General features: G+C 38.0%; 2 protein-coding genes across 4 annotated transcripts in view; one reads left to right on the top strand and one right to left on the bottom strand.

The window, feature by feature from the left end:
• The first annotated feature begins 363 nt into the window (after positions 1-363).
• On the top strand, positions 364-12,989 carry HNRNPH3 (heterogeneous nuclear ribonucleoprotein H3 (2H9)). Of its 2 annotated transcripts, none has more exons than XM_006889013.1 (10): positions 364-565; positions 6,945-7,078; positions 7,597-7,735; positions 8,252-8,391; positions 8,859-8,945; positions 9,116-9,231; positions 11,624-11,759; positions 12,198-12,278; positions 12,356-12,448; positions 12,581-12,989. In XM_006889013.1, the coding sequence occupies exons 2-10, from the start codon at positions 6,967-6,969 to the stop codon at positions 12,661-12,663; spliced, it is 987 nt and encodes a 328-aa protein (XP_006889075.1). In that variant the 5' UTR covers positions 364-565; positions 6,945-6,966; the 3' UTR covers positions 12,664-12,989. The 2 variants fall into 2 exon arrangements, with proteins under 2 accessions (XP_006889075.1, XP_006889074.1); XM_006889012.1 differs by having other exon boundaries at positions 8,252-8,436; positions 12,581-12,887.
• Positions 12,990-15,814: 2,825 nt separating this feature from the next.
• Positions 15,815-20,095, bottom strand: part of RUFY2 (RUN and FYVE domain containing 2) — a 55,493-nt gene continuing 51,212 nt past the window's right edge. For both annotated transcript variants that reach the window (XM_006889010.1, XM_006889011.1), the window contains 2 exons: positions 16,040-16,117; positions 15,815-15,958 (listed from right to left, as the gene is read on the bottom strand). In XM_006889010.1, the coding sequence (XP_006889072.1) occupies positions 15,815-15,958; positions 16,040-16,117 (222 nt within the window). The remainder of the gene's footprint in view (positions 15,959-16,039; positions 16,118-20,095) is intronic.

Raw genomic sequence — 20,095 nt, 5'->3', positions numbered from 1 at the left:
TACGCCATCAGGGCTCCGTGTAATGAAATCATAGTACAAGAAAGGACCTCTAGCGTTGACAGCCAAACTACGTACCAACCTTTCCACTCAGGTGATGCCTTTGAGAAATTGTTTATAGCAGACTGCAGTTGTTCAAAACACTACACATCCTCCTTGGGAAAATTAAAGTTGTCCCTGAGACTGAGGATTTTACAGTAAAGAAAGAAAAGGCTGTTTTCTTCACCACTTAAAGCAGGCTCTCCCACCACTGTCCAACCACACACACACCACCACCACCACCACGCATGCGCATGCCGTCTCACCGCGCCACTGACAGCAGCTCGGACTCTTCTCGCGAGAGCTTGGATGGCAGGTCTCCGAGGCTCTCGCTCCACCCCCTCCTTCTCGCTCGCGCGCTCCCCTCCCCCCAGCCAGTCGTTCTGCTGCGCAGCTTTCTTAGCGGTTGTTGCCGCCGGAGACGGTTGGAAGGACCGTTGTGGGGAGTGCTACGCCAGGCGGCCGCCTTCTCCCTCCTCACGACCGCACCCTGCGGGCACCGGAGAGGGCGTTACTGTCTCCTGACAGGGTATCTGAACTAAAAGGGGGTAGGTTGGGCTGGTGGTTCCGAGAGCGCAGTTGGGAGAAGGACAAACAGGAGACCGGGAGGGGCTGGGGTACGGCGGGGGGGAGTGAGTGGAGGTCGCCCCTCGGAGACAGTAGGGCTGCGCTTCGCGGCCGATGCCCCTCTTCCAGGCGGGCCGCCAGCGGAGGACGAACTCGGGCAGGTAGCAGTGAGTGAACGAAGCAGAAGCCCGAAGCGGGGGACGTCCAGCATCCCCCCCTCTTTATTCCCCCCTACTGGCTAAGCCCTCCGCCATCTTGAGTTGGGTTGCGGGGCCACCTGGGCTTCCCGCCCTTCCCGGCTGTTGATGCTTAATGGCTCTGCCGCCAGCTTGAGAGAACGGGTCGGAAAGGCGGGGGTGTCGGCGGCGCGAGGGTGGGGAGTGAGGGGAGCCGGGCGAGGCCGGTCTCGGGGGGTCGGCCCGGGAGCTGGGATGCGCTCCCGGTGGAAATGGCGCCGCGCGGGGCTCCCGCCCCCCGTTCCCCGCAGTCCCTGCGGGGCTCCCTGGGCCGGCGGGCCCGGGGCGACTTCTGACGTAGATCCCCGAGACGAGAGCGTCCGGGACGGGGCGAGGACGAGGGCGCGCCCTCGATCCCGCAGCCGGGACAAAGGAGGCTCCTTTGTGACTCCCCGCCCGGCGGTGGAGGCTGAGCGGCCAGGCTCGGCGGCGGCTTCGCCCCGCTTCCCGGGACTCCGGGTGAACCCCGGCTCTGGGGAGGAAACAAGGACGCCCAGCTGACCCTGGGGGTCCGGGTTTGTTTCCCAGGACGGAGGTGTGCGCGCTTCTCTAAACTTTGTTTTCCCCTGCGCGCAGCGGTGCAGCGGGGAGGAGAACCGGTGACTTAGCGCCCGGGAAGGTGCACGGGGCCGGTTGTGAGAGGTGGTCGGGGCGCGGCGGCTAAAGTTTAAGTTTTAGACAGCCGTTAAAATAGTGTCAGCACTGTACGTTTGCGCTAGCAGCGCTGCGTGCGTATCGAGTTACTAGCTTTTTAACAGGATTTCCCACGGGCGGGCTTTTATGCACAGATTTCCCGCTTGGCAGTCAGGAGCTTGGCAGTCAGGATAGACGTGGAATATTTAAAAATACAATCAAGGTTTACTCTCTTTTGGAAGCTAAGCAAGTGTGTTTTGTTTGAAATGCATTGTTGTGTGGAGTCGAGTGGGAACAGACCCATAGCTGACCCTCCAGCGAGTTTTCAGGTTAATTGCACAAGAGAAGATGCACATCCTTCCCCCGTGGAGCAGCTGGTGGATTCGAACCTGATTGCCTTGGGGATTGCAGCGCAGCTTTTTACACTAGGTCACCAGAGCTCCCTGTTTATAATGTATGTGTAAACTAATATTTGGCTACAGAAAAACACTCTTAAGTAGAAAACAAAACCAAGTCTGGGCATGTGGTAGTGGTGGGTTTTGGTCTTGAGAGCTGAGAACTAACTTGAGTGGGTAATTTTTACTGAGGAAAAAGTAAACTAGGTAAGGAAGGCCTAAAAAAGTTTCCAATAATCCGTAGGAATCTTATGTTTTCTAAAGCGTTGGTTACCCACTTTTAAAAAAAAAAAAGTCTTCGTGCTATTGTTGCAGGTGGTCCTTGGTGCTTGGTTAAGGAAAAATTCCCAGATCCTATTGAAACTTTTAATAGATTTGGAAAAAAAACAGGTTAACCTTTCCTATAAGTAGTGGCATAACTAGCAGCTTTCCTAATGGAATTTTTTCCGGCCTTCTTTCATCTGCATCATAATCTGAAATTCATTTTCATCTAATTACTTCCAGAGAGAGAGAGAGTGAGTGTGTGTGTGTGTGTGTGTGTGTGTGAGAGAGAGAGAGAGAAAACAGTTTTGTACTATTGAAAAACTCATTGATGGCCTTTGAGGTAGCTCTTTATATTAAGGTGTGTCAGAAGTTTTATTTAAAACTAAGGAGCAAACTTGTTGGGAAGGGAGAGATGAAGTAAATATGTGTGTATTTCTTTTTTGGCCAAACAAATTGAGTCATTTTTTTTTTAAGAACTATTGAAGTTCCACTTAAAAGATACTGTGGTTTCAGATGTTTATTTTATGTTTTGTATTTCAGTATCTCAGAAGATAGAATATGCCCTTGTATTAAAAGGGACTCTATTCTGGTCTCTTTAAGGTGTTCCCCCCCCTTCCCCTAAGCCTCCTTTTTTAGATATAAGTCATTAAAGTAAACAGAGTTGTAAAAGTATCATGAAACTGTGGCTTTCAAACATATTTATCATCAAAAAAAAAGAAATACCGGTTCTCCTTAGGAGTATCTCCTGACAACATCTCCTCACTGCCCCACATGCCACACACCCTCTTGTGTCTACAGATTTCCCTATTCTGGACTTTTCCATATAAATAACAATATGTGATCTTTGTGATTGGCTTTCATTTAGTATGTTTGAAAAGCAGTATTTAAAATAAAATTGATGAAAATTCTTTTTCAATATAAACTGCTGGTACTTTAAATTCATGGCAACATTTGAAATTCTTTATTATTACTAATTTTAATGAACGTTTACAGAGACTTTGGATTTCTATTTGTTCACTGTTGCACTTTTCTCCCTGCCCAACCTCCCCCCAATTAGCTCTTCTCTTTAAAAAGTAAAAGAAAAATTCTTTCATTGTTAAGTGATCCCCCCCCCCCCAAGCCCATTCCACTATGTAGCCTTCATTCTGGACTCCTGTCATGACAATAATACCTAATCATATATCCCTTTTAAACAGTTCTCTTCCTCATCTGTTTCAATGCAGTATGCATTATTTATCCCCTCTTTTTCAGTGTCCCCCAAACACCGATGTCAGTCCTGTTTTAAAACAATGGCACTATGTAGTATTTGTTCATTTGTAACTGAGCTATTTCATTCAGCATAATGTCCTCCAGGGTCACTCATTTTGTATAATATTTCATGAGCATCTTGTTTTTCAATGCAGCGTAGCATTCCATTGTGTGAGTATACCACATCTTCCCTATCCGTTTGTTGATGGGCACTTGGGTTGTTTACAGCTCTTTGCTATTATGAACAAAGCTGTGATAAACATGGGTGTGCATATATCTGCTTGGGTGGAACATCAGGAATTCTTAAAATCATAAGATTTTAAGCCAGGACACTGGTTCAATGAAAGGTTGTGGTGGATTGTAATTAGTAAATTGTAGGTATGAGCTGTGGTTGCTTAGTGGTAAAGTGTTGCACTGCCAACCCAATGGTACACGGTTCAAATCCCCCAGCTGCTCCATGGGAGAAAGATGAGCATTCTGCTCCCATGCAGTTTAACGCCTCTGAAAACCCACTGGAGGGTCAGCTATGAGTCAGTTTCAACTTAATACATAACAGGTAATTTCTGAGACAACCTTAAAGCATTAGAAAAAGATCACTTTTTATAATTTTTGTAAATAGAATTCTCCACTCAAATTTGTAGAAGGGTTAATGCCTGGGCAGTGCCTCCACCTCACCCCAGTCCCACCCTTTAAAGTGAATACTCTATATTTATGAGGTGAAAAATCATCCTATAAAATCCTACCAGAATCTGGTTGAGGTTTTCAGTTTTAAATTTGCTGAAAATTTTAGCTATGATGACAGTTTGATCTCCCTTTGTGAAAGAATACAATTTCTCTCCACCCTAGTTAGCCATTTTTCAGTCTGTTTTTCTAGTCTTTTTATTTTTGTTTATATAGATCATCTTGTTGCTCTACCCTGATTAAACAGGCACAACTAATTTGTTTGCTAGTTCTACTTTAGAAAGCTCTGGTGGCTTGGTAATGAACTGCATGGCCCACCCAAGAGATATATGGTTTCAGTCCACTCCACAGGAGAAAGATAAGCTGTCTCCTCCTGTGCAGTTTATTACTTTTGAAAACCTACTGGAGGGTCAGCCATGACTTGGTATGTCTTTGGAGGTAGCACTGAGATTTACAGCTAATTTGTTCTGGCAACCCAAAGACAGGCTGTTCAAATCCACTAGCCTGCTCCACAGAAGAAAGATGGCCAATATCTCCCCTGCTTTTTGCATCCTCTGAAAACCTCCTGGAGGGTCAACTATGAATCTATTCAGCAGCAGTGAATGAGGCTTTCCAGAATGACTTAGATTAGCAGCACAATTAAATTGTTCATGAAAAAGTAGCATTTGGTTTAGATTCTTTACACCTTTCCTTCTGTTATTAAATGACCCTTTCTAGGAATCACACTCAAATCTTTTAGAATTTAGAAGAGCTTTCTAAATATTTATGATTGAATTGATTTGGTGCCTTATCTAGAACCCACCCCATACCTTTTGCTGTTGAGTCAATCCTAACTTAATAGGAACTTTCCATCAGATATCTGAGGCTGTCAAAATGTACAGGAGAATGCCCATTTCTCCCTTGGAGCAGAGCTCATGGATTCTGACTGCTGACCTTGTTAGCAGTGTAACACATAACTCATTATAACACCAGAGCTCCTTAACAAAATTTTTCAGACTTGCTGGTTAACACATGTGGTATATGTATTTCTGATTTCTAAAAATTTCCTTTAAAAATTCTTAACACAGTTTGTAGATGGCGAAACTTGTGTGTTTTGGAAAAGATAAGAATTGTTTTAACAATTATTACAGCTTTCCTTTCAAGACTCAGGATAATTTTCTCTACTTTGAGCCTCAGGTATTTTGTGGTGTATTTATTAGTTTTGTGCCAGTAACAGTGTCCAGGCCACCATTGAGTGCATTCCATATGGCAGACAAAGCACTTTGATTTTTTTTTTTTTTTTTTTAACAAGTGATAAGGAGGCCCACTGCTAGAAGAACAGAGGCTCTGCAGGTAATTTTCCTCAGTGAAATCAAGTACATGTAAGAGTAGGGATTCAAACTCATGGCTTTTTCCTCTTAAAAGTACATAATCCAATAACAACAAGGGAGTTGTTCTTTTCGAGAAGAGTGATTTGTGGCGGAGGGATTGGGCAGGGAGAAAAGTGCAACAATGAATGACTGGAACTCCTAAGTCTCTAAACTTTCATTAAGATTAATTAAAAAACAACAGCAACAAAAAAAGTATATAATCCAGATATTTGTATGCACAAGAATTAGTTGTGATGTCAGTTAAAATTTTCAGTTTTTCCATTTTGAGTCTGTTTATAGTTGCCCTTAAGAGTTTTAAGAGGCAAACTATAAAAGTCGCTTGCAAATTAAAAAACCACACACACATTTGAAGGATGTCTGCATTAGCTTAAGGTATGTATGCACATTGTCAGAAAAGAAAATTTTAACTTATTGCAGATGTCATGCCAAACAGTTGCACAGATAATGAAATCTAGAGGATAGGAAAGAAATCCTCAAGCTTAAGAGTCAAGCCAAGCATATTGGGGGGTGTGTGCGTGCGTGCAGGAATAAGTAAAATGTTTGCAAACTGGTGAGTTAAGTTTCCGACAGGTGCATAGTGAAATTTGTATGACTGGTAAGTTTCCATGGCTGTATAATACCAACTTCTGTGTTAGCTTTTTGAGAATTTATGGAATTTTTATAGAGCTGTATAATTGTTTCAGGGAACTGAGGAAGGGTTCATATTGGACAGCAATCTTACTGTGCTCTTTACTTTTTTATTACTATTGGTGTTACTGTATCTGTTCTTTGACTTAAAAGGTAAAGCAACTATAAACTTGTTTCAATATAAAGGCTTCATTAGGTGTGAAAACACTGATACTGTTACAAGATGAGAAGGCATTAGTTTTTGAGTGGCTTTTCACTTTCATTTTTAAACTTTTGCTCTCAAGGAATATTTAAATATTTGTTTAAAATAGAAGGGGGAATTCCCCCTGCTCCATTCAGAAGTGATTCCAGTGTGTTCACAATTAACTTTAGACTTTCATAATAGCCTTCTCAATAAATAAGTACACATTCTATAGTTTTTAACTTAAGCTCTTAACATGAGTATGCATAGAGCACCCAAAGAAATATGCATTCTTTTTTAACTTGAGTGTAGCCAGGGTACTATGGACAACTTCTGAATTAACTCAAGTTTTCAGGAATTTGTGTCTTTGTTAACTAACAAAATATGAAGAAATAGAAATGAAAACTGGACAAAGAAAGGAGTTAACTTGAAGACAACAGGTCAAACTAGGGGTAGTTTGAAGACTGATAGTGGACTTTTAAGTCTTACTAAAATACATGTCTCATATAGTCATCACTTTGAGGGGAGGTTTCACTGCCCCAGTATTCCATCTACTTCAGAATAGAAAGCAGATGTACATTTTGATGTGACATAATAGTAGAAATTACTCACTGGGGCATGTAGCACTACTAACAAGTGTTTCTTCAGTACCTCTGACAAGGGTATGTTTTGATTGACTACTTTATGTGCTTGTTTATTTTTATAGCATTTAATCAAACGGTATTGAGATGGATTGGGTTATGAAACATAATGGTCCAAATGACGCTAGTGATGGGACAGTACGACTTCGTGGACTGCCATTTGGTTGCAGCAAAGAGGAAATAGTTCAGTTCTTTCAAGGTACCGCTAGTATTAGTCAAAGTTTAGTACCATTTTAATTTTATAGTTGCTTTATATTCTGAATTTTAATTTGTAAAGCCCAACAATTTTTGGAATCTTTGGCTAAAAGTTCTAAACCAAAATATGCTCCAGTTCATTTTTCTACATAGAATGTATAAGAACTGATACCCAGTTAACATAATTGAAAGTAATTATGTATAATGAAATGAACCATGAATTAGCTTTTGGAGCATAGTTAAGTTTTATTTATAGCCCCCCTTTTTTTAAAAAAAAAAATATAGATGGCTTAGTGTATGTATGTAATTTTTTTAAGACACTGGTTGCAAAATATATCTCTCTATATAGTTAATCCAGTAATATTTTTAGAACATAATCTTCCATTTGCATTATGGGGTGATGGGAAACTAAGCTTTTTGTTTTGTTTTGTTTAGACTTGTTTTAAATATTTGATTCAGATGGGAATGTTTCAGCCTTTAACACTGTTCCCCTTGATGGGGTTATTTGTCCTTGGGTTAAAGGGTTGGAAATCGTGCCAAATGGGATAACATTGACGATGGACTACCAGGGGAGAAGCACAGGGGAGGCCTTCGTGCAGTTTGCTTCAAAGGAGATAGCAGAAAATGCTCTGGGGAAACACAAGGAAAGAATAGGGCACAGGTGGGGATGGAGAGTTTGGGATGGTATTAAATTTTTATTTTTGGGGGTTGTGGGTCACTATTTATTAAATGGGGGGGGTTACCATAACATTTTTCTGGGGTAGTTTAAAAGACTTGCTAATTATCTAAATTTAACTTGGAACTACAGATTTGGGTGGGGAATTAATGCTAATGGCTTAATTAAAATTAGATTGTTTCCATTTCTATGTAGGATATTGTTGATAAATGTTTTTGTGTAATCACCTATTTTCTTTAAAACATCTGTAATATACTAAAGGAAACAAAATAATGATTATTTTATGGATTGCTTTCAAATGACTCATTTGTCTATGTAAAACATAAATATTTAATTATTTACATTTGTAGGTGTAAAAACTGTTAACTTATACAGTGTATTTAGGCAATTTAAATTGGGTTATGTAATTAGATGTAGATAACCTTACTGCATTTTGCCCAATATCTTATTTACTCTATTGCATTTATGCTGAAACTTGTACCTTAAAACATTTTTAAATAGGTATATTGAAATCTTCAGAAGTAGCAGAAGTGAAATCAAAGGATTTTATGACCCACCGAGAAGATTACTGGGACAGCGACCGGGACCATATGATAGACCAATAGGAGGAAGAGGGGGTTATTATGGAGCTGGGCGTGGAAGTATGTATGACAGAATGCGACGAGGAGGTGATGGATATGATGGTGGTATGTGTATCTAATGAACAAAGGTTCTGTTGTCATTTTCTTATTGTTTCTGACACTTTGTCAAGAAATACAGAAATGGCAGTAATTTCAGTACCTACTACGTTTTAAAACCTGTTCATGAAAATACAGATTCCCATGACTAGCTCTGGGATATGATTGATGCACATATTGACACCTAGGTATCTTACTCAGCTTAAAAAAATAATAAGCTATTTTGGTACTTTGTTTCACATTAGAATGAGTTCTGGGTTTATCCATTTGAGAGTTTTACCAAATGTTAACTGCTTTTATCATGTTTATTGGGTTGAAAGTTGAAAGTTATTGCCTAAATATACTTTAAAACAAAGTTTGTTTTTTGTGAACAGAATAATAAAATTCCTCCCTGGAAGGAGTGCTCATGAATTTTTCCTTGAATTGCATAGGTTATGGAGGTTTTGAGGACTACGGTGGCTATAATAACTATGGCTATGGAAATGATGGCTTTGACGATAGGATGAGAGATGGAAGAGGTAATTTTTTTTTTTTTTAATTCTTATTTTGAGGTACATTCTAATGCTTGGTTTGCAGTCACTGAGTGACTGTTGAGATGATGGAGTTTTTTAAAGTCCTTTTCATTTTTATGGAAGGCTTGTATTACATATTTCAGCTGTTTATAGTCTTGGGAAATTTTATTCTTCAGGTATGGGAGGACATGGTTATGGTGGAGCTGGTGATGCAAGTTCAGGTTTTCATGGTGGTCATTTTGTACATATGAGAGGGTTGCCTTTTCGTGCAACTGAAAACGACATTGCTAATGTAAGTAATTTCAGTAGTTGTTAGTTTTTGAAGCATTCTTAAAGGATTCTTAAATCTTCCTCTTACAAATTTTACTGGTTTTGTTGAAAATAACAGCAAAACATACACATATACGACAACTTCTACATACCATTTCATTGACTGTTAGCATCCTTCAAGTTGTCCTTTTCTGAGCAGGATATTTTTTTTCTCTCATTAACATAAATTCAGTGGCTCTTTAAGTTCCTGTCAGTTTTTTGCCACTTGCTGTTGCCAATTTGATCATATCGCAAAAGTTCAATAATTTAGAGCAGTTTTTTTTTTCTTCTTTCCTTGCCATAGCAGAACTGACTTACTGCTGAGCCCTCCATTGGCTCTAAATTGCATGGGAGATTGCCCAGCTTACTTCTGAAGAGAGGTTGGTGGAGTCCACCCAGTCCAACCGCCAGAGGCTCAGCCTTTGGTTTAGCTGTACAAGTCTTATTTGTTAAGCTTTTGTTCATTTTAAGATGATTTAGGGGCCTTTTGGTTTGAGACCAATTCATCTCAGGGATTCACCAACTTTTGATGCCTCTTGAAACCTAGGAGTCCATAAGAATTTGACATTTTCTTTTGCATTTTTCCCCTTTTGATACAGATTCTTTTGTGGAATCTTTGGTCAGAAAGCTCAAAGAAAAGAATGCTCAAAGCACCTTCCAATTCTTCTGGCACATGGGGTGGCAGTTGTTCATGGAGGCAGTTGGCCTCTGTATCCTCCTCCTTGAGTATGTCCTTTAGTTAATCCTTTGCAAAACTTTTAAGGCCTTAGACAATTAAAGAAGAACTAGAGCAAAACAAGTAAACACTACGATTGTATACTGTTTAGTCAGACTGTCTAATAGCTGATCCTCCAGTAGATTTTCAGGGACAGTTTAATCACATGGAAGATTGCTTAGCTTTCTCCTGTAAAGCAGCTGGTAGATTGAAACTGAGTGTTTTGGGGATGGCAGCCCAGCCCTTTGTCACTAGGCCACTAGAACTCCCTTCCAAACCAAAGAACGAAATCCAGTTAAGTGCTTAGTTAAGCAGTTCAGCAACTTTGTGAGTGTGGGGGAGAGGATTGTCATTACTGTAGTACACAACCTTTGCAAATTGAACTTTATAGGTATGAAACTTACTGATGGCAATTATAATAACTATACAATCCTACCCTTAATGTAAATTTTTCTTGGTCATCTTTAATGTCTCTCCTTCTTGCCAGCCTTTGGTGCCTTCCCTTTGCTTTTTATACAAATAAGATCATACAATATTTGTCTTTTCATTATTGGCTTACTTCATCATATCTTCATTAGGACTGTAGCATCATATATTTTCTTTTACTAGGTTAAGTAATATTCCATTATGTGCATGCACCATAATATGTTTATTCATTCATCTGATGGACATTTGTGTTATTTGTACAGCAAAGAGCATTGGCATTTATATTTCATGAACTCTGCTTTCAAGGATTTTTTGCGTATTTTCATCTAGGAATGGAATTGAGTTAAAACAGTGATTATTATTTTGGTTTGGTTGAGGTTTTTTTTCCAGGGGTGGGTGTTTGAGGAATTGCCACACTATTTTTCCATAGTGGTGTTGCATTTTGCATTCCCAGCAGTAGTACTATCTTTTTCTCCTTTTTATAGTTAATGTCAAAACTCCTTGAAAATACATATTTAACAGAAGGTAGTGGTGGTTTGTTTTCTTTAAAAAAATTCTTAAAGTGCATATATGCAGTCAGTAAATTGATTAGCTTGGCTTTCGAGGCCCGATAATTGTAGAAATTCTTATTGGTGATAACAGTACATACTGCAGCTGATTTTCTTATTTGAAACTGGTTTCAAATTGGTTAGGTGAGTTCACAAACTTGAGCCCATGGCTGAGTTCAGTTGGATGCTCTGGCTCTTACAGAGAAAGTTGGCCTAATCACCAAATACCTTTCAAAATAGTGTAAAACCTAATTAATAGGAGACTAGAACAAAATGATATTTTGTGTGTTGTTCATTGCACTTATCTGCCAAACTCCCTCAGTCTAAGTCAATGATTACACTGTTTCTCTTTGGATTTTTTTTTCTCAAGTGAATTTCATATTTTTAATAGCAGTTTTGAAATAACGTATCTTGGGTATGAGTATGAGGGTGGTAGTTTTTACCTAGTGGACTCACACTTCACTAGGTTAGACCCCCTCTCCCCCCAAATAATACTGTGTCTAATTGGATTTTTGGAAGTGTTCATTTTCCTTTTTCCTTGTATATACCAAAAGCTCCTAAACTTCTGTGCTCTGTACATTTGTTAGGCTGGTAACAGAAATGGGAAGGGTTTGTTTCAAAACTAAGTATGTGGTAATTACTTATCAATAATCTGAATAAAACAGTAAATAACAATTTTTTCTTAGTTCTTCTCGCCATTAAACCCAATACGAGTTCATATTGATATTGGAGCTGATGGCAGAGCAACGGGAGAAGCAGATGTAGAGTTTGTGACACATGAAGATGCAGTGGCTGCTATGTCTAAAGATAAAAATAACATGCGTAAGTTGTATCCTTGGCACTATGTTACTTGCTTCCTCATTGTGAATTTCTTACTGAAAAGTTAATTAATTAAATAAATTAATGAGGTCCTAACATCTTTAGGTAACCTTGCCAGTATTGGGAATCTAAAATCATAATAAAACCTCTAGTAAATTTAGACTTTAATGTCTTCTTAGGGTATGATTGAGTCTGGAATCTATTTTTAAGTAGTACCCCCAGGTAATTCTGAATTAACTCTTTTATAGATGAGGACTGAGGCCCCAAACATTTGTTGCTTGTTCAAGGTTGTACAGTTTCAGTGAAACCTAGATTTTAGCCCCATTATCACCCCACTAGAAATTGGCAAGTATACTTTTGGTTTAATATTGGCTAATCAACATTTGTACACTTTGCTTGATAAATCTGATCTCTTTATCCTTTTTCTTCTGCTCCCTCCAGAACATCGATACATTGAACTCTTCTTGAATTCTACTCCTGGAGGTGGCTCAGGAATGGGCGGCTACGGCAGAGATGCAATGGGTATGTAATGTAATGTTTTTAAGTAAGCGACATTACACACTTAAACAGCTGATCCTCAAGCATTTCTTTCTTTTTAGATAACCAGGGAGGCTACGGTTCTGTTGGAAGAATGGGAATGGGAAACAATTACAGTGGAGGATATGGCACTCCTGATGGCTTAGGTGGTTATGGTCAGTATCTGGTTACTTTGGATGTTGAATTTTTACCTGTCACCTTACGTAATACAATTTTAAATTTATAGATTATTTGTAATCTCTTAAATCCTAGCAAATGATTCTTAATGTCTTTTTTTCTTTTTTAAGGCCGGGGTGGTGGTGGCGGCGGCAGCGGCGGGTACTATGGACAAGGTGGCATGAGTGGAGGTGGCTGGCGTGGGATGTACTGAATTGTATCCAGCAATATCCAAGTCCTGACAACAACATTCATCTGGTCTACTAGACTTTCTTACCAATTTTTTTTGTATTTTAAGAACTTTATAATGACTGAAGGAATGTGTTTTCAATATATTATTTGGTAAAGCAACAGACTGTGGTGGGAAAATCTGTTTTCTTTAGGTTTAATTTGTTGCATACTTTGACTTTAAAGAATAAATTTTTATATTCAAACCACTGATGTTGATACTTTTTATATACTAGTTCTAAGGATGTGCTGCCTTCATAAAATTTGGGTTGATGTATTTTAATATTCGCTCTTTAAGATGTAGTATAGTGTTAAGACAATGGTTCACTTCTGCGTAAGTCGATACACAGGCATCTGTAATAGAGCTTAAAGAATACTGTAATTTTTTTTTTTTTAATTCCTACTTAGCAAAACCTAAAGATTATTTAGGTGACTCTAGAGTATAAATCTAGCGAATTCTGTATTACTCATATGTCACTTAATAGCACTGCAGTGTTGCTCTTGGGGGAGGTATCTGGACTTCTGAATAGTCACAATTTTGGAGTGTGTTAAGTGTTAGAAATTCTGGCATTATATTTCAGAACACAGACCCCTCAGCACTGGACTGATGTACCAAAAGATATTTCTAAAAGAAGACAGTTTTAAGATCCCAGTGACGTGGGAATTTAATATGAAAATAAGCATTTATTGTGGAGTATAATTCTCACAAATGTATTTTAATTTTCCTTCCCCTATGATTTTAACTGTATGAGACCCACTTAAAAAAATATAAGACATAATTCCATGCCATAGAATTAATTAAAATGAGTCATGCAGTTAGGTGTTACATCTAACATATGCTTGGATTTCTAGAGCCATGGTTGGTGTTAAAAAACATGTAGCAAAGAAAAAGGTGCTTTTTTACTTTTTTAGCCTTTTGATCAATGTAGCTTTTTTCAAATTGGCTAAGAGATCAAAATGAAACCTGTTTGTGAATTCAGTTACTGAATGTGTTAATTGTTTTTGCTAGAAATGTTAATAATATAATAAATATCAATGTGGGCTATAATAGCGTCTGTCCTATAATACTTTATATTGGTTATTGAAACCTCGGAAAAGTGGAGATCAGTTGAAAGAGAGGAAGATTCTTAAATGAAATAGATTGACACTGTAACCAAGGGCATGAGCATGTCAGAGACCATGAGAATGACACAGGATAAGTAAAAGTTTTGAGCTGTTATTAGAATTACTGAGTTCATGGCTCCTAACAAAAACTTATATTTAGTCGATTTAGATGGTAAATCATAGCTATATAAAGAAGGTCATCTCTATTCAGGTCAAAGATGTTTTATTTTCCTAATATATCCTTAAAATCTTTAAACTGTAAAATGAAAGTTGTCCTTTTACCTCTGAAATCATGCCAATTTTCCAAGTTTTAAAAAACTTTCACATTTTATTAAAAACATTCTAAAGTAGAATTAAATTTTTATTGACACTAGGAATATTGGAATATTTAGTTGGCTGAGTGAAGGAATTTTATGTAAATCTATGAAGTTAAATAATAGAGCAAATCTAAAGTTGGACTGGAGAAGGTAGTGTTCACAATCACAAAATAAAAATTGCGCAAGTTCTAGCTGAAAAGTACAAAGTCCATAAAAGTAATTTAAATAAGCCAAAATAAAAAGCAATGACATAGAAACTATCATCCTACCCCAAAAAGTCCCAGTGGTTTTCAAATGGCAAGGAATCTAAGGCGACTATAAATCATGATTCAAGCACAGCAGTAAAAAAAATGTGCTGTTTGAAATTTTTCATTTTATGTTTTCACCATAAAAATCTGAATCTGGTATAAAATTCAAGAATATAATTCATAATTTGACATTTCTATCAGTAAAAGTCCACCTTAAAAAAATCTGCATTTCAATTCTGACATCAGTCACAAAAACAGACAAATCTATGATGGCAGAAATAGATCTTCCAAGTAAAGCACTGCTTTCAAACTTTGGCAATTTAGAAAACTTCCTATTTTTTTCCTAGAGAAAAAATTATAAAGGAGTGCAACGTTTTTAAACAACTGACAGTTGCTGAATACAAAATGAAGGTAAGATTCCTACAGTGATTAGACAAGGGTAAACATTTTCACAGATTTAAATTTTGGTATGGTATAAGCAGTATAGCCAAACTGGTGTTCATTGAATCATGCTTGAAATAGTTGTATACTTGGCGGCAGGTAAGAGGTCATACATGCTGAATTGTTCCTGGAGTCAATCCCAACTTGGTCCAGCATCTTGCCACTAGGGCAACAAAGGTTGGATGTATGTATACACACACATTTTCTTTTAACTAAAATATATCACAAAAGCAAAGCTTACCTGAATTTTAGATTTCACTTATACTACTTGTAGCGGGATGCTGTAAATCTACACAATTTTTTGGGAAGTCTTTTTATGCTTTTGTATTTCTCAAGTGGAGTATGAAACTCCCTTGAAAATTAGCAAATTAATAACTAGAGAAAGATGTGCAAGGAGCTTAAAATTGGAAAGGGTAAAGGTTATATGAAGCTTTCTTTGAAGATTAGAAGGGAAAAACTAGGGTCATATATGCTCACTGTAACAATACAACCACAATCTCAAGGGGGAAAAGGTGCAGACAAATAGAATTGAAATCTTACTAAGCTGAAAAAAATTTGTTGAATTGGAATATTAATACTTGTAAAATGCTTTATACATTTCCAGTCTTTCTGAGAACTATGAAGATTTAAAGTGCATTAAGATAATTACAGAAAATAACAACTTGACAGTCTGGAAAAATAAAGCAATCTTGAAATCTTAAGCAATCTTGAAATCTTAAGCAATCTTGAAATCTTAATTTTAAGAAGGCCTTTACAATGTAAGGCAAATGTGTAGTAGCTCTGATACCTGGATTTTAAGGGTTACATGATTAGGAATTAGGTTAAAATTATTTTAAAGCATACCCAATTGAAAAAAGAATGAAAGAAATAACAATTCTCATTTCCATGAGCTTGGATATGTGAGAGAGAAATGAGAACCAATACTAATTGACAGCTGCTTAAGGAGGGCTGTCTGTATACTTGATACACATGTCCGTAGATAGCATTAATTGTGCGTACTTCCATTCATAAGAAGTGAGTCTGTAGTCTATGGCAAATTAGATGAGCATCTCTGAATCAGCAAAGCATGACAGGAATCACAGACTCGTACTGGCTTTGGTGAAGAAGGCAAAGGCAGTTCGTTGTCAGAGCAGGCATTACAGAAAATTTCCCCACAGTTTCTACAATGGTGCTTAACAAAATGAAAAAGGGGGAAATTAATGAAAAGGTATTTTGTACCAAAATGTTTGGACTCACTTCATGTTTTCCTTACCTTTCTCTTGGAGAGAGAGAATTCCTTTTCACAAAGTTTGCAGTGTGTCGCTTCTTTGTCTTTTAACCAAACTAGTCCCTAATAGGAAGAAAACGGAAAATATTAGTGCCCAAATTTGTAACACTAAAAACCATTTGAGAAAAGCTTTTGCTGATAAATATTTTATAGACTATAAACAACAAATACATACTGAAATATTTGCAGCTTCCATCTGTTCTGGGCAGGAGGAAAAAGGATTTAGGTTGAATATATTTCAAACAGATTTGCCCTGTAGTGAAAAACATTCACTATTTGTATTACTGCATGCTTTTAAAACATGTTCATAATCGGATTTTTTTTTTTGCTGTTGCATATTTTTTTATTGATATTTTAACTGAAAATGTGGATTTCCATTCCTCCACTGTTGGATATTTTCCTCCCTACCCACCTCCATCCTGATGCTTCCAATTGGCCCAGTGGTGAGAATCTTCGTCTTGACATTGAGCCTCAATCTATATTGGAGGCTACAGTCCTTGACTCTCTGCAGCAGGTGCTTCAGGTCCACCACTGGGCCAATTGGAAGCATCAGGATGGATGGTGAAGAGATTAAGATTGTTCACAGCTTTAGTTTGCTTGGCTCCACAGTCAACAGCCTTGGCACCAGTAGCCAGGAAATTAAAAGGCGCATTGCTATGGGAAAGTCTGCTGTTAGGGACTTCTCCAAAGTGCTGAAGAGCAATGGTGTCTCTCTGGAGACCAAGGTGTGTCTGATACAGGCCATGGTCTTTGCAATCACTTGTTATGCATCAGAGAGTTGGACAATGACCAAGGAGGAAAGAAGGAGAATTGATGCCTTTGAGCTATGGTGCTGGAGAAGAGTATTGTACCATGGACTGCTAGGAAACAAACATTCATCCTGGAAAGGGTTAAACTGGGTGGCTCTTTGGAGGCAAGGATTGTGAGGCCCCGTCTAACATACTTTGGACATGTTGTAAGAAGAGACCGGTCCTTGGAGAAGGACATCATGCCTGTGAGGGTGGAGGGACACAGCACAGGAAGGAAAGACCCTCTATGAGGTGTATTGATTTAGTGACTGGGGTTACTGGGATGGGAATGTCAGAAACAGTGCAACTGGCACAGGACAGAGCAGAGTTTAGGGCTGTTGTACATAGAGTTGCTATGAGTCGCAAGCAATTCTACAGCACACAACAACAACCCACCTCCAGTTCACTTTTCTCTTTAAAAAAATCTTTCACTGTTGCAAAATTTCTTCCCGCCCCGCAATCCACTTTGCTAGTATGCATCTCTTATTCTGGACTATTTTCATGCAAATACTACCTAATCATGTATTTCTTCTAGACAGTTCTTTCCCTCATCTATTTAAAATGCAGAGTTCATTACTTATCCCCCTTTTTTAGCATAATCAGATATTATTAAATCAGATAAAAATTCATTACTGATGAGAATGTTCTTTAAAGAACATGAAAGATCATACACTTTGTAATAAAGAAAGCAGACTCCCTCATCTTTTCTTACATGAAGCAAAGGATAAATTTTCACTGCGTAAAATTCATGAGAGAAAATAATTCAGACAAAAAAGAAAAAAAAGCATGAGAACATTTCCAGATAAACAGAAATTAGGAAAATGTGCATAAGCCAAGCCAACGCTACAAGAATGCTAAACAATGTCTTTTGAAAGTCAACCTGTAAACTAAGTAGATAGCTGTCTTTGAGTGACTGTTTTGCTTTCTATGCGACATCTTCCTGGTAGCAATGGCGGATCCCCTTTCTTCAACCTAGGAAACAATTCCCCCCCAAAGAAATCTTATAAATATGTTTACAAGATTGAAAATAGAGAATTAAAAGGGTCTTTGTAAACACATCTGAAAAGCAAAAATCACAAACTCAGACTCATTGCCACTGAATGTCTTCTGACTTGAGCTGACCACATGTGAGTTTCCAGAGCTGTACTGCTCCCTCTGGACTATGCCACCAGAATGCCCTTGGAGTAATCACAGAGCTTTACAAGGAGAGAAAGGTTAATAACAAGAAACTGCACAGCAGCCATAGGGATAGTAAATCTTTTATCCAAAACAAAACACAAAAGCAGTCAACATTGAAGAAAACAAGTCCATTAAAAGACTCAGTATGACAAAACCGAATACAAACCTTAATAATATCACAATAAAAAACCCTAAGGCAATAAAATCTTAACCTAATGACAGTAACACTGAATGTAAATAACTTATTTAATTGCTCCCATCAAGACAGTGGCCAAAATGGATTTTTTAAAAGCATCTTTCACTAAAAACAAAGATAAACTGAAAATCAAAAGATGAGGAAAAACATACATACCAAGCAAACAGTAACTTAAAAAGAATTAACAATACCTTAAGATAGACTTAAAGCCAAAAACAAGCATGAAAATCACCCACACTGGAAAGGAAGAAGTAAACTAAGCCTCTTTGTCAACTCTAGAAATTAAAAGAACATAACATGCTTTGCTCATGAATAGGAATACTTTGTAAAAAATGTCAGTACTGCCCAACCAATCTATATAGATAATATGCAATACCAATCCAGGTAACATCAACAATTTTTAAGGAAATGAGAAAATCTTGGATAAGCAAAGCACTTCTGAAGAACAACAACAAAGTCATTTTAAACTACCTGATTTTAAGACAAACTCTTCAGTCATAGTAGTCAAAACAGCTTGGTACTCGTACAGTGTTCAGACCAATGAAGCAGGATGAAGAATTAACATATGGGCAGGTGATCACTGACAAAGATCCATAAAACATTACACGAAGAAAAAAACACTATTGAATGGGCAAAACTGGGTATTTGAGAAAAAAAGATCATACCTCATGCCATATAAGAAATTAAGGATGAATCAAATGGTCTAAAAAACCTAAAATAATAAAGATCATCAAAGGAAAAATGGGTGAATTTAGGGGCCCTAATTTATAGTATAAGCAGATTATCAATCAGAAGCAAAACACAAATAGATGATGTGTATCATTGAGTTGGAAACGATCCATAGCTGACCCTCCAGTGGGTTTTCAGAGGCAGATAATGGCACAGGAAGAAGACATCTTTTCTCCTGCAGAGCCAGTTGGTGGATTTGAACCACAAGCCTAGCTACACGAATAGAACCTTCTAAAAATTAAAATCTTATGTAAATAAAAAAAAAGCACTTCTCTGAAAGAGTAGGCACAGAACCTACAGGTTGGGGAAAAATATTTGGCAATGACATATGATACAAGCGATTATCTCCTAAATTTACAGAAAGCTTCAACACCTAAGCAACAAAAGGTCATGCAATCCAGTTTTAAAATGGCGAGAAGACACAGACATTTCACCAAAGAAGGCAAGCAGTAAAGATAACAGGAAATATTATTAGTCATTAGCCACTAGAAGGATGCAAATCTGAACAGTAAGATCTCATTTCAATCCAGCAGTAACAGCAAAGCACTGTTACTAAGGGGAAAAAAATGCTAACAAGGGTATAGAGAAATTGGAACTTTCAAACACTCTTGGAACACTGGAATGGTGAAATCACTATAAAAAAACAAAACAAAACCACCTCCTTAAAATGTTAGAAATACCATTTTACCCAGAAATCCCATTACTAAGTATATATCCCACAGAAATAAGAACTAGGAAATGAAGATGTGCAACCATGTTCAATGTAGTATGATTTACAAAAGCAAAGAGATGCCTAAGTGTCTATCAATACATGTATGGATAAACCTACGAGATGATACATACATGAAATGGATTATGCATCATTAAAGAATGAGGAATTGAAATTCTGCATAACATAGATGAACCAGGAAGATATTACACTGACTGAAATAAGCCAGACACAAAAGGTCACAAATACTGTATAAATCCAATATAAAAAGTTAAGGGAAGGGGAGCTCTGGTGGCCTAGTGGCAAGGAGCTGCAACTACAACCCCAGAGGCGAACAGTTCGAATCCACCAGATGCTCTGCTGGGGAAGGAGGGACAATCTCCTCCTGTACCAGTCAGATCTGATTTGACGGTACACGCACACAAAAATAATAAAATTTT

The sequence above is a fragment of the Elephantulus edwardii genome, unplaced genomic scaffold (assembly GCF_000299155.1).
Source record: "Elephantulus edwardii isolate Elephantulus edwardi_28Jun2011 unplaced genomic scaffold, EleEdw1.0 scaffold00074, whole genome shotgun sequence".
Lineage (NCBI taxonomy): Eukaryota > Metazoa > Chordata > Mammalia > Macroscelidea > Macroscelididae > Elephantulus > Elephantulus edwardii.
The sequence above is the reverse complement of the archived record's forward strand: the minus strand, read 5'-3'. Positions and strand labels throughout refer to the sequence as shown.